Below are 17,723 nucleotides of genomic sequence, written 5' to 3' on the forward strand. Positions count from 1 at the left end.
CTTCACAACTTTGCATTATATGGTGTGCAATGTTCTACTTTGGAGTCTATCTTTATCCAAAGCTCTTTATCGCCCACTTTGTCAAGTTGTACTTGTTTCTGAAGCTCCATTTCTTCAATTACCTCCATAATCACACAAGACCTTGCATCACTTCTCGTGCACACGACCTCTTTAACTTGACAACTATCACTAGAAAAACATAAGTGTGAGTGAATGTGCAAGGATTTTTCTTTTATCTCCAAAACCAAAACAAATTGTACTGAACGTATCTCTTACATCAATCTATCCTTCTAATTTCAGCCAAGTTTTGATTATTCAATCCAAACTATCGAGAACATCGTCCATGTGACCCCAAACTAGACAAAGACGAATTGTGGAAACTTTTAATTGTTCGACATGAATATTGGGTCCATCATATTCTTAATTAACTTTCAATCTTAAATTCAAATTATTTTCATTAATCAAACCATTCCGTTTTGCATGATTGTTTGTCCTATGGTTGAAAACCCAAAAGTTTTAACTTCAAATATAGTACTCTAGATTGCCACCCTTTCTTCAAGAGAAGATACCGACCGCAATTCAGTTAATTTATTTTTGACACAATACAATAATTTTTTCATATGGGAATCAAACGGCATACGCATACAGTAAAATGAAAAAACCATAAAATTCAGACTCCCTAAATACCATACACTAAATTCATAAGCCATAGAAAAGGCAGGGGGAACATCACAAGGTGCATGGAATTTTCTCTATTTTCAAACTATCAAACTTTAGAAACAAGAAAAAAAAAAACAGTTTTGGGCCCAAAATTTGGGTCACCCATGACATGCCCATGCTGGAATATGAAATCTCAAATCATACTCAAACATACTCTACCATTTGAATTGTGAGACGTACACATGGGAAAAAACCAAAGGGAAACTACAATATTACAGATACAAGTATACAGAAATTAGAGTTGAAAATTAGATTACATTTTAACAGAAAATCTCTAGCAAATCTTACAGTAGTTTGCTTCCAAATTTGAAAAGAAAACCTTTGACCACCCAGTTAATCTTGACTCGAAGTAATATCAAGTGTCCTAAATGCTTGACGTCTGCCCAAAAAAACATCATCATACATACACCATCATAAAAATCCAATTGCAATCATATAAAATGGGCACAAATCAGCAAATGTACGATATAGGAATTACATTTTCCTCCTCTTTCCATATTACAACAGAAAAGGGACATGCCTTTTTGAATAGAGCTCATGACCAGGGTCAAGCTGTCGAGTCGCACGCGGGAAAAAACTGATCATACCATCCCATTAAAACTCAAGGTCACAAATTTACAAGATTGGTCATCAATCTACTTCTCCTTGTTGGAAGGCGGCAAGTCAAGGTCTGATGCATAAGGTTCCTCGCCCTGCCACACCCGAAGCAACAGGTCAAAGGGTTCCAAGAATAACAAACAAACCTATAATCTGTGTGTAATACTACTCAGTACCTTCTTCCCTCTTGTGTATGTAGTCAATGGGTCAATATTCTTCGGATCATAAGTCTTCAAAGGATCTCTTTCCAGACCAGCACCCTCATTGGGGGGCACCTTTTCAAAGTCTGGAGGGTTGTTTATAACCACATAGCCTCCAAGAAGGCCGCCAACAAAAAGGAAACTAAGACCCGCAAGAAATGGGTATTTAACCGCAACTGCATCAATGCCTAGCTGAGCTAAAACCCCCTTTCCAGTCAAAACCTCCATCACAACACCTGCCTAATTAACACCACCAAACAAAGTCTGTTTTAAGGAATCTAAAACACATAAATATTTGTAGAAAAGAAATTTGGAATGGATTGACAGATGACTTAGAACAAACAGAATGCCTTGAATTTCCCAAATAGAATATCTTCATGTTTCATACATGCAAACCAAATAGAATCACGAAAACGATCAGTTGGCAATTTTTCTTTCACATGAGAGCCCTGTACGAAACACGTGATGCAGTTTCTGCAGTAAGAACAAGCTAAAACACATTCCAATTCGGACGTGGTTACATTGTGCAGTGATGTTTCCAAAAGTATGGTATTTGAACAAGCTTCAAACGACAAACAAATGCGCATCCAAAGAGACCACCACCAAATCCCACTACTGATATGTACACTCTATAAGTGTTCATGCAACTACGACCCAGAGCAAATCTATAGGGATCTACTATTTGCACCATCCTGAGCCTGTTTCCAAGACTTCTATGCCCAGATAGATCATTGTATGAGGTGTACTCAGCTGATTGAGCCATTTTGCCGGCATCTGTCAATGATATAGTATGTAGCCTAGGACTACTATGATGCATGGTTGCTGCCCCATACCATACAAAATTTACAGAGTATGAGCATGAGCAGGTCTGACCTAATGTGTTTTTGCAGGTACTTTTAGTGAGGATTTTGGCACGAGTGTAAGGGAATCTTTAGCAAAAGTTGAGGACAGTTTGTATAGTGTTAAAATCACCCTGGCATCCTGCTCACAGAGAGAGAGAGAGAGAGAGAGAGAGAGAGAGAGAGAGAGAGAGAGAGAGAGAGAGATGAAATGAAATGATATATTAACATCTTCAAAAGGCCAAAATGACCTATGAGACCAATCCGTTACAATGTCTGGGTACAAAAAAAGAGACGCTAAAATTAATCTACAAGTGCTACTAGCTAGAACTGTGTGGGGTATGTGTGACCACTGATACAATGGGTGCCCAGTACAAGAGTGAAGTAGGAGGTTCGCGAACCCAGGTTGAGTGAGTTTGGGCAACAGTGTGTGCGCGCGTAGGTCGAGTGCAGAAGGTCAAAGAGAGGCAGATTTGAGGTCTTGCGCCAACTACAGGAGAGAGTACACGATTTTTATGGAATCCTAACAACCTCAAGTGATGAGGTTCTGGGACGCCACTTGGACATTGTGAAACTTTTAAAAATAGTCCAAGTGGCCCAAAGGCCAATAAATCAGGTATAATGCCTATACAAGCCCAAATGGTGGGCTAAAAATATACAGAAAATATATATGTGAAGCTCTCGATCAGAGCTACACGGTGGAAACGGTCCGTAGGTGACATCTAGGCATCTATCCAACAACCTCCCACTTATAAGGCCCAGCGAGTCGCCTTTAAGCTATGTAACTCCCACCATCTGTAGGCAATGCTCATATTGTGCCTTTGGCAGACTTTTGGTAAGAGCATTTGCAAGGTTCTCATGTGTACTGATTTTGATCAATGAGACCAAACCATCATCAACTGATAAAATGGTATTCGCGCATCAATATGTTTGGTATGCGCATGATACATGGCATTTTTAGCCAAACAAACTGCAGTCTGGCTATCACAACCAAGGACAGGCGTGTCATCAGCCAATCCAAGCTCATTGACTAGGCGGGCTAACCATATGGCTCCTTTGGAAGCTTCAATAACTTGAAATATATTCAACTTCACTAGTAAAGACTGCAACTATCCTCTGAAGTCTAGAGCACCATGAAATAGCACCACCTGTAACTAAGTCAAACTTTGTAAATAATTAATTTATTTACGAGAAAAGAATTATCTAATTAGTTGTGTGCACATCAGAATAGATTTAGTAGTTCTGGGGCCTCAGGTGTGCCCAAGTTTGGGCCAGTGCACCTCACGGAGACCCTAGCAAAAAATACCCTAAAGCCCTAGCGACTGGGAAATCGGGTCTTCAATGAAGGGGTAGATAGTAGCCTCAGATTTCAGGCTCAAAAAAATTACGCGCGCTAGTGCAAGCACAGGAATGAGATGGGGTCCTTAGAATAATAACCCTAAGGCCTGATTATTTTACGCCTTAGAATAAGTTAGTTAAAAGTATTCTTAAGTAATTTTGCACTGGACCAAATGGCCGGACAAGTGCGAACAGGTAATGCCAGAGATTGCTGGTACGGCAATGCACTAGGGAGCAGATAAAGTTTTCATTTGTTGCATCTATGTGTACAGTTGTGCACTTAATTGCACATTTCATTAACTAGCATAGGATTTTTAAAGTCAAAAGTTGAATGGTTTTTAAATTTTAAAGTAAGTGTGCCAAGTTCCCATGCAATCTCTCTCTCTCTCTCACTCCCTCTCTTCATGCTAGCGTCCCCTCTTCTAGGAGGCTATAAGAGAGCAGCCCCTTCCCCTCTTGCCGGGTTGGCACTGCACTACCCCCCCCCCCCCCCCAAGTTGACCATCCTCTACGCAGTGAAGCTCTCCATTGAAGCTTGAGAGCAGCACCTTGTGGTGTATGTGGAGCCTCTGAGCACCCATCACCTAGAACAAGGCCTCTCATGGTTGCTTGCAGCTTTGGGAGAAGTTTCATCGCGTAAAGTAGTAGAAAACTCTCTTTCTCCCTTGTCTAGCTACTGCAAATTCCCTATTTTCAGCCCCTAATCACTTGTATTAGGGTGAATTTCAGCAAAGTCTTAATAGAATCTCATTCCCCACTACCTACTCTACACACACACCAAGTTTGGAGCATTTCCATCGCGAAAAGGACCTCCAATTTGGCATTGGAACACGCTCACGTAACAGTTTCTGGTTATGTGCAGAAAATTACAGCAAGCGTGTGTGTGTGTGTGCGCGTTTTGCATGTTTCTGTGGTTGGTTAATTGGAGGAATGATTACGTCCAAAGTGGCACAGTTAGCGGAAGATAGACCCTCATTCGTGAGAGCTTCCAATGAGTTTTGTGGAAGGTAGACTCTCCCCTACGAGAGCTTCCCAAAATCTCGCAGAAGAGGATAGATCCTCTCAATAGTCAGAGAGCAGTTCTTCTACTCTCTCAGTCAGAAGCAGAAAAAGGACAAGAAAGAATAGAGGACGGGCTTTTGCCCCGTTCCTGTGCTTGTAAAGATTCTCCCTTAGTAATAAAGATATTCTCTTTATGGGGGGGGACCAGCCCATCTTCTGGTCCCCAATGAAGTGTCAAGCTTTCTCTCTCTCTCTCTAATTCTCTTGAGTATTTGAAGTGCAATTAAACGTCAGTTTACGCTTCCGTATTTTTGTGACAGTGGTATCAGAGCAAGGCCATCTCTCTCTTCCTTAAGGGATTGACGACTCTTGGCAAACTGCAGAAATGGGAGGACGCGAGATAAGAGTTCTCTCTCCTTCAACAACAGGTGGAAGAGTTGCAAAAAGCTCTCCCCCATCCATAAGTCCAAAAGATTCTCCATACTCTTGAGAAAGGGAAGGAGAAAATGCCGATGGGGTCAGGAGAAATCCCGCAGAACCCAAAGGCGCCAGAACCAAGGAAAGATCCTTTGATTGGAACCTCCCGCATGCACGAGAGGCATAGGAAACCTCCAGAACGTCATGTGCGGTTTAACCCAAAGGTTCAAGAGCAAGATCCCCCTGATTCCCCTCAGTTCTCTTTCATGAAGGATCTGGATGACATCGTTGCTTCGGAAGACATGTTCCTTGACGATCCGTGGCAGCAAGAAGTGCATTCAAGGGAAAAGACTCCTGTCCATAAGGAGTCTAAGCATAGAAAGAAGGAGCACCATAAGAAGAAGCACCACAGGCAGAAAACATTCAAGTCGAGAGACAAAGATGTGACATTCGACACCTACAATGGGCAGCGTGATAATGACAAAGCGTTGGCTTTCATCCGCCAATTAGAAGTTGCATTTGCTGAAGGGAATTTTAAAGAAAGATCCAAGCTTTGCCATGTTAGTATGTACCTGAAAGGCACTGCCAGCAGTTGGTGGTTAGCCCTTATCCTGGAAGATCGTAAACCCCAAGATTGGACTGCTTTCAAGAAGGAGTTCTACGCACAGTTCCTTCCTCCAGACTATGAGGAAGAGGTAAAGAAAGAATGGGATCGACTTTCACAGTCGGAGAACGAAACTGTTCCACGCTATGTGGATAGGTTTTGGGACGTTCTCTTGAAAGTCACTCCATTCAAGAAGATTGATGATTCGGAAAAGATGCGCAAGTTTGAAGCAGGATTGCATGAAGCCTTGCAAAAGGCTATGAAGCTTTACCCTCGAGGTAGCTTGCAAATACTTATGGAATCAGTCCGCATAGCTGATGGAATACATGACAAGGGTACTCCCAGGAAGATGGAGCAAAGCACTTACCATGCCAAGTAGAAGGCTCTCCATGAGCAGCCTACCTCTACTTCTTCTTCTCAAAAGAAGAAAAGAACCGCCTCCGAAGCAGAAGCAAAGCCAAATCAGCCCAAGAAAAGGAGACATCTCTCTCCTGCTGAGTTGCGAACCTACATTAGTGAAGGAAGATGCTTCAAGTGTGGACAAGTTGGTCATATGAAGGGTGACTGTCCTACCAAACCTCCACAACCACCCTCTTCCAATGCAGTCCCAGATGTACAGGGAAATACAACCAAGGATGGAAAAGAAAGAGCTCTTCTTAAAGCATGGGGTAGCATCAACAACCAACGAGCTCTCATTTTGTTTGACCCTGGCAGTACAGACAACTTCATCTCTACCAAGCTAGCTGATGACCTGAACTTGCAGCCCAATCGTTTTGGAGTTTCTATTCAAGCACAATCTGCTTTCAAAGGGCAGAACTCAAACTCTACTCCAATCATAGGGAAGTTGAATCTAAAGGTCGACGACTACAAGGATCAAGAGTCTTTCTTACTAGCTTCACTTGAAGGATGTGATGTTATCTTGGGAATGCCTTGGCACTACAAGATGCATCCCATTCCGGACTATGTTCACAAAACCTTATCCTTTGCTTATAAAGGAAAGGAGTATCTTGTACTTGCAGATGCAGGTGATTGGTGTATCCCTATCGCCAATCACATTGCCATCAAGAAAGAAATGAAAAAGTGTGTTTCAACGTACTTGATTTTTGCAAGAGAGAGAGATGTGTCTGTTTCACAACTTTCTTCCTCTTTAGAGGAAAAAAGACTTAAGTTATTAGAAAGTTATAAAGATTGTTTTGCAGATGAACTTCCAAATGAACTCCCACCTCCTCGACCTGAGGATCATACAATTGATTTGATCCTAGGAAGTTCTCCTCCAAATCAGCCCCCTTATCGAGTTAGTCTAATGCAGCAAGAGGAAATTCTCAAGCAAGTTAACGAGCTTTTGGAGAAGGGCTTAATAAGGCCTAGTACTTCTCCATATTGTTCACCTGTCTTGCTAGTACAGAAAAAGGATGGCACATTCCGCATGTGCATAGACTATAGATCTCTAAACAAGATCACAATCAAGAATCGATTTCCAATCCCTCGGATTGACGACATTCTTGACAAGTTACAAGGAGCAAGTGTTTTTAGTCGTATAGACTTGAAGAGCGATTATGATCAAATCCGCATAGCTCCTCAGGATGTGCATAAGACTTCATTTAGAACAACCTTCGGGTTGTATGAATTCTTAGTGATGCCTTTTGGACTCACTAATGCACCAGCCACATTCAACAGAATGATGGATAGAATCTTCCACTCATATAGAAGCTTCACAGGCGTTTTCTTTGATGACGTCTTAATCTTCTCAGAGACGGAACACGAACACTATAAGCATCTCGCCTTAGTGTTTGAAGATTTACGCAGACACAAATTATTTGTGAATGCTAAGAAGAGTGAGTTCTTTCTAAAAGAAATCCACTATTTGGGCCATATAGTATCTCACAATCACGTGAGAATGGACCCTGATAAGATTCAAGCAGTTGTAGAATGGCCTACGCCAACTACAGTACATGATGTACGAAGTTTCCTTGGCCTCTATTCTTATTATCGGCGTTTAATTCGAGCTTTTGCCGCGATAGCAGGTCCCCTCCATGACCTGACAAAGAAGCGGATTCCATTCCATTGGGGGTCTGGACAAAAACAAGCTTTCGAAAAGCTTAAGTATCTACTCAGTCACGGACCTGTTCTTACCGTCCCTGATCTTCGCAAACCTTTCGAGGTATACTGCGATGCATTTGGAGATTGTGTAGGAGCAGTTTTGAACCAAGAGGGTCACGCAATAGCCTATGAAAGTCGGCGCCTTTAAGATGCAGAGTTGCATGTTTCCATATACGAGAAAGAGTTAATGGCATGCTCTTTCCATTTGGAAACACTATCTGTTAGGAGTTGATTTTATTATCAAGACAGATCATCAAAGTCTTCGCTACTTTCTCACACAGAGAAAGTTATCAAAAAAGCAGATGAGATGGGCCAACTTTCTTTCAATGTTCCATTTTCAGATTTTACATACTTCTGGAACGAAGAATGCAGTTGCAGATACTCTCTCCAGGCGTCCAAAGATCAATGCACTAACAACAATTTATCATGAGGAACTAGAATCTCTCAGCGAGATGTATCCTCAAGATCCAGACTTCGCCACAATTGGGCAGATCTTCAAGCTGGTCACTCAAGGCTACCTTATTCCATTAGGGATAATACGCTCTATCGTCAACAAGCAATATGCATAGCTCAGCCCTTACGACAGAAGGTGATGGATGAAGCACATAATTCTCCTTATGCCGGGCATCGGGGAATTGCTTCCACCACTAGTGCCGTCGAAAGGTATTTCTTTTGGCCAACACTCCGTGCGGACATTGAAAAACATGTACGTGAGTGTTTAGTCTGCCAAAAAGTAAAATATGACAGGCATAAAGTTTATGGCAAGCTTCAGCCGCTCCCTGTGCCTAACACGCCATGGGAAAGTATTGCCATGGATTTTATTACGGATCTTCCTAGATCCAAGAATGGAAATGATGCAATCTGGACTATAGTAGACAGATTCAGTAAGCAAGCACATTTTCTTCCAGTAAAGAAGACGATCAAAGCTGATCACATTGCTAGAATATTTCTAGCTCAGATTTTTAAACACCATGGATTGCCAAAGACTATTGTCAGCGATAGAGATCCCCGCATGACTAGTCTATTTTGGTAGGCATTGTTCGAAAACTTGGGAACTAAGCTTGATTTTTCATCAGCTTATCATCCTCAAACAGATGGTCAAAGCGAAATCGCTAATGCCACTGTTTTAGATCTCCTCAAGTGCTATGTTTCGGAACGACAATCCGAATGGGAACAATACTTACCAATAGTTGAGTTTGCGTATAATAATACCATACATTCCTCAACTAGTAAAGCTCCCTTCGAAATTATTTATGGCAAGCCACTCTTACTTCCTATTATGGTGACCAAAGAAAACATTTTCGCCGCAGATGAATTTGTGCGCAATATTGATAGTGCCCATCAACAAGTAAAGCAAGCGATTCTTCGTACTCAAGAGCAACAGAAGAGAAAAGCAGACAAGCACAGAAGGAATCTCAATCTTGAAAAAGGACAATATGTCCTGCTTCGGTTTGAGAAAGCTAGATTGAAAAAGCGGGTCGACAAAGGGAAAGTTGTCAAACTTTCCCATAGATTTTACGGCCCTTTCAAAATTACAGATAAAGTCAATGATGTGACTTTCAGATTGTATTTGCCTTGCTTTTCATGTCAGTCTCCGACCATATGTTGGACCTCCTCCAGTGGCGCCAGTACAAGAAGATCCTCCAGAAGTCGAAGAGACTGAGGAAATCCTTCAACCTGAACAGATAATACACCACTCGCAGAGACAACTCAAGTCGGGGAGTCTACATCGAAAGTATTTAGTCAAGTTCAAGAATTACACTCCTTTAGATGCAAAGTGGATGACTGAGTCCGATCTTAAGGACTACCCAGACATCTTGCACAGTTATGTTGACGCTCTACAATTGAGGTCAACTGTTTAGAACCAAGAGGGATGTAACTAAGTCAGACTTTGTAAATAATTAATTTATTTACGAGAAAAGAATTATCTAATTAGTTGTGTGCACATCAGAATAGATTTAGCAGTTCTGGGGCCTCAGGTGCGCCCAAGTTTGGGCCAATGCACCTCAGGGAGATCCTAGCAGAAAATACCATGAAGCCCTAGCGATTGGGAAATCGGGTCTTCAATGAAGGGGTAAATAGTAGCCTCAGATTTTAGACTCAAAAAATTACGCGCGCTAGTGCAAGCACAGGAATGAGATGGGGTCCTTAGAATAATAACCCTAAGGCCTGATTATTTTACGCCTTAGAATAAGTTAGTTAAAAGTATTCTTAAGTAATTTTGCACTGGACCAAATGGCCGGACAAGTGCGAACAGGTAATGCCAAAGCATTGCTGGTACGGCAATGCGCTAGAGAGCAGATAAAGTTTTCATTTGTTGCATCTATGTGTGCAGTTGTGCAATTAACATTTCATTAACTAGCATAGGATTTTTAAAGTCAAAAGTTGAATGGTTTTTAAATTTCAAAGTAAGTGTGCCACTTGGCACACTTTTCCCATGCAATCTCTCTCTCTCTCTCTCACTCTCTCTCTTCATGCTAGCGCCCCCTCTTCTGGGAGGCTATAAGAGAGCAGCCCCTCCCCCTCTTGTCGGGTTGGCAGTGCACTACCCCCCCCCCCCCAGTTGACCATCCTCTACGCAGTGAGGCTCTCCATTGAAGCTTGAGAGCAGCACCTTGTGGTGTATGTGGAGCCTCTGAGCACCCATCACCTAGAACAAGGCCTCTCATCGAGTCTCATGGTTGCTTGCAGCTTTGGGAGAAGTTTCATCGCGTAAAGTAGTAGAAAACTCTCTTTCTCCCTTGTCTAGCTTCTGCAAATTCCCTATTTTCAGCCCCTAATCACTTGTATTAGGGTGAATTTCAGCAAAGTCTTAATAGAATCTCATTCCCCACTACCTACTCTACACATACACCAAGTTTGGAGCATTTCCATCACGAAAAGGACCTCCAATTTGGCATTGGAACACGCTCAGGTAACAGTTTCTGGTTATGTGCAAAAAATTACAGCAACGGGTGTATGTGTGTGTGTTTTGCATCTTTCTGTGGTTGGTTAATTGCAGGAATGATTACGTCCAAAGTGGCACAGTTAGCGGAAGATAGACCCTCATTCGTGAGAGCTTCCGATGAGTTTTGTGGAAGGTAGACTCCCCCCTACGAGAGCTTCCCAAAATCTCGCAGAAGAGGATAGATCCTCTCAGTAGTCAGAGAGCAGTTCTTCTACTCTCTCAGTAAGAAGCAGAAAAAGGACAAGAAAGAATAGAGGACGGGCTTTCGCCCCGTTCCTATGCTTGTAAAGATTCTCCCTTAGTAATAAAGATATTCTCTTTATGGGGGGAGACCAGCCCATCTTCTGGTCCCCAATGAAGTGTCAAGCTTTCTCTCTCTCTAATTCTCTTGAGTATTTGAAGTGCAATTAAACGCGCTTCCGTATTTTTGTGACACCACCTGCCACGGTGTAAATGTACCCACTAGTTGACTTACGAGTATCAACATCACCTGCCATGTCAGAATCACAATATCCCTGTAGTTTCAATGGAGCTTTTCCATAACACGAGCATTTGCTTTTGGTCCCTTTCAACTTTCAAGTATCTCATTATTGACTTTACAGCATCCCAATGTGCTCTGCCACGATTAGACATAAACCTGCTCAATACTCCCACTAAATAAGCAATGTCAGGTCTAGTGGCAACCATACCATACATGAGAGAGCCGCAAGTTGAAGCATAAGCTACTCCCCTCATAGCATTTGTTATTAGGAGGTGTATTTTTCATGTTGCCTTCTTTAAATATATACTACATATTTTTACTTGTTTTCCCTGAAACCCTTGATAAGGTGCAAGTGGACATTGCATGGCCAGTGTGAAATGGACTAAACGGGTTTCTCATGTCAAGAATCTAGGTCGATCGATGTGGAAGTGGTCGGCCACTTAGCACTGGATTTTGATGAATATGGAAGCTTGTGTGCGCCAAAATGGAATTTGTGCCACTCGGCAAGTCACTTACAACTTATAAGTTGGTGGATACTAGGAAATTAAACCAAAGGGGCAAACTGGACACATGGCAGTAGGAGAGCAACCTGTAGGTCAACACACAGCTCCAGAAGGACACCTCAGTAAGAGGGGGCGCCCAAATGAGAGTGGAGGCTAATTTTTGAGTCAGTGTGCATCTACAATGTGTGTGTGTGTGAGTAGTGGGTGCAGGTTCACAGCTTTAGTGGAAAGCATGATTCTCCTTTGTCTCATGTGGCGCGATGATTTGCTCTCGTGCATCTCTCTCTCCCTTTTGCACATATAATAATGCCCCACTAGTTGGGCTTCTCAATTGACCATGTACAGTTCTTGGGGTCTTATGCGCGTTTGGCAAGGCAAGAGCCTTTTGAATAGCTATTGGATTAGCTAATTGCGAATCCCCCGTAGGTACGCACAATTCCGTCACTAAGGATTCTGGAAACGAAGAGTTTTCTGTAACAGACTTGGTCACTCCAAGTCGAAAATCTACAGCGACACCACAAATAATCACTTCAAAACAGTTCACAGTTCACAATTGATTCGACATTGGCCCGGCAGACTTCCGTGCCTAGAGATATTGGCCCCAAAGGCTGGCGCCCCTTTCGGCATTTCTTTTTGTATTAATCTGTGTTCAAAGTACAAGAATGCAGGCAGGCACTCACACTCAGACTTTGCGTCAAGATGCTCTGAGTTCTGAAGCCCTGCCAGCATATTTAAAGATTACAAAGGGATGCTAAAAAGCAGAGCCCAAAAGCTGAAAATCAAAAGCCTTTAGAAATAAAGCGAAGGCTCTTTCTCTCTCTTACTTGTAAAATAAAGCAAAAGGAGTTTTCTCTCTCTCTCTCTCTCTCTCTCTCTCTCTCTCTCTCTCTCTCTCTCTCTCTCTCTCTCTCTCTCTCTCTCTCTCTCTCAAGTTCTCTTGCGTAGAAAAAGCAACCAAAAGCTGCCGCTGATCTGCCCGCAAAAAGCCCCGCCAAACACAGACGTCCGTACAGCGTGCCACGTGGCACTTCCTCCGTGATTTTTGGGTAGCCTCGCCACGTCAGCATTTCTGTACAGCAGCTGGCAGAGAGTGTATGTGTGTTGTGGCACGCCACGTCACCAGTTTGTGACATTTTCTCGTGTGAAAACTTGTCTGATTCAAAGGGGAACTGTCCCATTGCGTGCAGGAGTGTCAAAGTGTGCAGTGGAAGGTGAGAGAGAGAAAGAGACAATGGCACGAGAGAGAGAGAGAGAGAGAGAGAGAGAGAGAGAGAGAGAGAGAGAGAGAGAGAGAGAGAGAGAGAGAGAGAGAGAAGAGACATGACATGAAACAGATGGTGGAAAGACTGGCAGCCCAATAACTCCAGATGGCTACATGGTGTGAGACAAGACAATGAGAAAGAGGGTGCCCCCCCTCCTATATATAGGAGAATAGGGGCTGGTCGGGCCATAATCCTCAATATAGCCCAATGACCTAAAAATATGACCCTCCAATATAGATGGGGGAATATGTGACCAAAACAGGTCTAAAGTGGGAAATGTGATGAACAACCCTAAGTGTGCCTGAGATCCCTGTCCAGAAGGTGTACGGGTGGCCAACCCACAACCAAGGACCAATGCACGTGATGTGTGTGAAGCCTGTAGACAGTGTGCGAAGCATCTGGACTCTGGAGATGAAGAATCTAACACCCCCCCTCGACAACAGATACGGAGAAGCTGTCGAGGAGAATGCAACACGCCTGGTAAATCTGGAGAAGATGTAAATCCCGAGAGAAAAGGATGAGGAGCACCAACCAAACAACACGACAATCCGTACAGCACGGATGTGATGATGACCAAGGGTGAGGAAACTCCGATCAAGTCGCACAAGGAAGCTGATGGAGTGGCAAGCTACCGAATAAGTCGGTGAAGAGGATATATATAGGGAAATGACCTAAGATGTGTCACGATTGCGACTATGTTGCAGTATTACATCTACTCCTAGTTGCAGATACGCGAAGTGCCATGCCAAGGAGGACCCCTACTCTTGGATGGTTACGACCCTTCTCTCAAGAGACGTGCCTCTTCGCCAAAAGCCACACTCCTTCGACAACCAGTCGCACCCCTTCGCTCTACGGGTGCGACTCTTCGCCCAATGGTTGCAGCTCTTCGCAGAAAGGATGTGTCTTTACGTCTAAAGTCATGTCTCTTCACCAGGAGACGTGTCTTTTCATTTGTGTCTCTTCGTCTCCTATATAAGGAGCCTATTGTACTCAGTTTTAAGTCATTCAATCAATCAACACAGAGTCTTCTTAAGTCTTGTTTTTCAAATATCGTATCCCTATACCTGAAGCCCCCACCTTACACTTGTATTTATCTCCTTGGTGCACTCCCTCAACCATTCCCCAGTTATCTCCAAATACCAGTTTTAGTTCTTCATACATGACATTCTTGCTACAAAACATAGTAGGTGTGACACAGAATGGCAATGTCTTGAACAGGTGTACAAAAACATGCACGGGGCAGCACCAACTGAGCCCTACTGATCTAGAAGCCTTCCCAAATTTTCATGAGGAGCAAATATCGGAAAGCATCTTCTCCTTCATTGAGTGGAGTGACCACACATCGGGTTGTGGCCATTCCGGACTCAATAATGAAGGTTTGTCAACAGCAATGATCTTATCATATCCATCCTGAGTTCATTTCAAGTTTCTTAAGTCTTAATCATGAGTTTAAGTACTTAATTAAGGATTAGTACCTAGAATCCTTACAATGGTATCAGAGCAAAGTTTTTCCGGGACCCGAAGGTTGTGAGCCTTTCACCCTCGCCGCTACCCTCTTCCCCCCCTTCCCAGAGTTGCATGGAAGCAGAAGAAAGGTGGTACACACACACATATACGAGCATGAGGTAACTTGAAAAAAAATTTGTTCCAATTCTTTAAGAAAGAAAGAACAAAGCTGTGTGTGCGTGCGTACCTGGAGAACTTCGCGCACCCTTTCATGCAAAAGTGTAACAGACTTGGACACTCCAAGTCAAGAATCTACTGCAACAGCACCAAATAACCACTTCAAAACAGTTCACAGTTCACAATTGATTTACACTCGCCCGGCGAAGTTCGGTGCCTAGAGATATTGGCCCCAAAGACTGGCGCCCCTTTCGGTATATCTTTTTGTATTAATCTGAGTTCAAAGTACAAGAGTGCGGGCAGGCGCTCACAGACTCTGCGTCCAGATGCTCTGAGTTGTGAGAGGGCAGCCCGCTTATTTAAAGTACAAGGGTTGCCAAAAGCAGAGCCCCAAAAGCTTTCCAAAAATTGAAAATCAAAAGCTAAAGCAAAAGCTTTCTCTGTCTCTGATAATCTCTCTCTCTCTCGAGAGGCAAATAACGCAAACAAAGATTTTCTTTCTCTTGCTTGTAAACATAAAGCAAAAAGGTTCTCATTCTCTCTCTTTCAATTAGCGTAGAAAAAGCATGTCAAAAAGCTGCCGTAAATAGCCAGCACAAATCCCGCGCAACTCTCGGACGTCCGTACTGCTGCCACGTGTCATGCCAAAATTAGGGTTAGGGTTTTTGGCAGAATTAGGGTTTCAGCAGTTAGGGTTTTTGGCAGCAAAATTAGGGTTTCAGGGGTTAGGGTTTCGGGCAGCCACATCATCACTTTGTGACATACCCCCCTCTTGAAAGCATTGTAATCACCCTCGATTACGCCTGCAAAACAGACAGAGGCCATAAACTGTCTTAGCAGACACTGACTGTTAGTACCTACGCACTAGGAACACACATCTAGCACATGTACCAATTGACAGTCACATCACACGACATCGCAGGACATCACTCGACATCACTCGACATCACAAGACATCACATGACACTCAACATTCATTCGGATCTTAGACCATGATTTATCGGCAATGTAGCTAGCAATCACATCTAGATCCAATCGGGACCTCATCGGTGCCCGATTGACTAACCCCTATTGCAACCATGTCTATTCGAGATCAATTAGACCAAAATGCTGCAATCATTTCGTCTATCAGTTCCTGCATTTACAAACAAGTCAAGAACAAATCAGTTTCATATTCAGGAATTCCATTTCGTAAAGTCATACAGCAGAATACTGTCAGCTCTCAGTATCCCTGAAGCTCAAAGAGACGTCAATGACTCTAGTATCAAAATCGAGGCATCTGTTGACAAAGGAGCGGAGTAACTCCCCTCTTGTGCATCCCACAGCACCAGATCTCCGGCCAAGCTGAATTCTGGGTTCCATTTGGAGTAGACTATACTAAACCAAAAGCTTCGAGGTAAAGTTTCACAATCTGAGGAGTATCTGCTAGGTCCTCCTCCTCCATCCACTTCGCATCCAATGCAGGATAGTTCTTGAATTTAACCAAGAACCGCCTTCGAACTTTACCTTTATTCTTTGTGTCCTTATGTGCCAAAATCCGTTTAGGAACAAGGATCTCCTCGTTTTCTTCCACTTCGGGTTGCTCATCAGGCTCCCCATCATCAGGCACATCACCTCTAAAAGGTTTCAAGAGACTCACATGGAATGCATTGTGAATCCTCCAAGTGTCAGGCAGTTTCAGTCAGAAGGAGACATCATTGACCTTATCAGAGATCTGGAAAGGTCCGTAGTATCGCATACTAAGCTTTGGAAAAAGCCTCTCCTTTCCCTTCTTCTTTCTCAGGCGTGCCTTCTCAAAACGTAAGAGCACCCAATCATCCTCCTTCAATTTCAAATCGCGACGATGGCGATCTACTGCCTTTTTCTATCGGTCTTGAGATTTTTGCAAAGCCTCGCGAACCTTGGCAAAAGCCTTGTCTAAGTCGCGCGTATACTCATCCGCTTCAAAAATCTTATCTTTCGTGCTTAGGAAGGGTAGAACCTTCGCAGCATCTTCAACAATCTCAAATGGCGCCTTCCCCGTCGAAGAGTGTATCGTGTTATTGTAGGCAAATTCCACCAAAGGTAGATACTTTTCCCATTGAGTCTTCTGATCTGAGAATAAGACTTCAATAAATCTAAAACCACTGAATTGGCAATCTCAGATTGCTCGTCAATCTGCACGTGGAGCGATGACGAGAACTGCAACCGCGTGCCAATGTTCTCCCAAATTGCCTTCCAAAACAAACTCGTAAATCTGGGGTCTCTATCGGAGACCCCGTTGAAACCGGCCCGTAGGGGCGGTAGGCTTTGGCTTTCACCCGAAATTCTTTACTTTAGACACACACACAAAGAACATGCAAAGGAAACCTGCAACAGGAATTAACACTTGAATACACACACGGCTCGGAAGCTAGAATGCTCCGAGCAGACGCCAACAACCTGTAGGCCCCAAAATTGGCGCCCCTTTCGGTATTTCTTTATTCCTTGAGAGGGTGAATTACAAAGTAGAGTCCTGGGAATCCTTTACCTGTATCCCGCTAGATACTACCTGATTTGGCCAAATTTCGGCACCATAACAACCCCAGAACTTGCACGACACCAATTCCCTGCCGGAACTCACTTCCACTGGCGTATACCCTCTGATTCTTGCCCAAAAACAGTAAATTCAACATGCTGTATTTACTTGTTTTTGCCCTGTTTTCAGCCCCAAACAGTCCCCTAGCTATCCTCTGCTAGTGGGGCATGATTCCCAAGGGTTCTGCCGTTCGTATGGCTGAAAAACAAACAATTTTCTGCACATACACAGCGCTGAATTTGCACCTGTACGGTGAGGTTATGACCCTCACCGGTGCCTGCTTTGGAGTAGCAGCTAGCTACCCCTGTTCCTGCTCAAGGAGGCTCTTGCCTCAACACAAACGCATGAACATTGAAACCACACAGCTGTACATCAGTCAAATGAAGAGCCCTCTTGTGGGGCATCACATAACTGCACGTAGGGGGGAGAGAGAGCAGTGTGTAGTGTGCAGGGCATCACTCCTAGCACCACACTGTACATGAGAGGGAAAGAAAGCACTCCATAACTCTTAACCTATGACAGGTTCTCAATGA

General features: G+C 43.4%; 1 protein-coding gene across 2 annotated transcripts in view; it reads right to left on the bottom strand.

The window, feature by feature from the left end:
- Positions 1–908: 908 nt before the first annotated feature.
- The window catches only part of LOC147423783 (uncharacterized), a 47,930-nt gene continuing 31,115 nt past the window's right edge, over positions 909–17,723 (bottom strand). Inside the window, exons 3-5 of one of the 2 annotated variants that reach the window (XR_015186649.1) lie at positions 1,494–1,757; positions 1,241–1,412; positions 909–1,099 (exon numbers count right to left, since the gene is read on the bottom strand). Coding sequence is in view for 1 of the 2 variants with exons in the window: in XM_086501991.1 (XP_086358117.1) it covers positions 1,356–1,412; positions 1,494–1,757 (321 nt within the window). In the remaining variant the exon portion in view is untranslated. Of the gene's footprint in view, positions 1,100–1,136; positions 1,413–1,493; positions 1,758–17,723 lie in introns of those variants that run through there. The other variant, XM_086501991.1, reaches the window with a different exon arrangement.

The sequence above is a fragment of the Adiantum capillus-veneris genome, chromosome 26, assembly GCF_014529385.1.
Source record: "Adiantum capillus-veneris isolate H3 chromosome 26, ASM1452938v2, whole genome shotgun sequence".
Lineage (NCBI taxonomy): Eukaryota > Viridiplantae > Streptophyta > Polypodiopsida > Polypodiales > Pteridaceae > Adiantum > Adiantum capillus-veneris.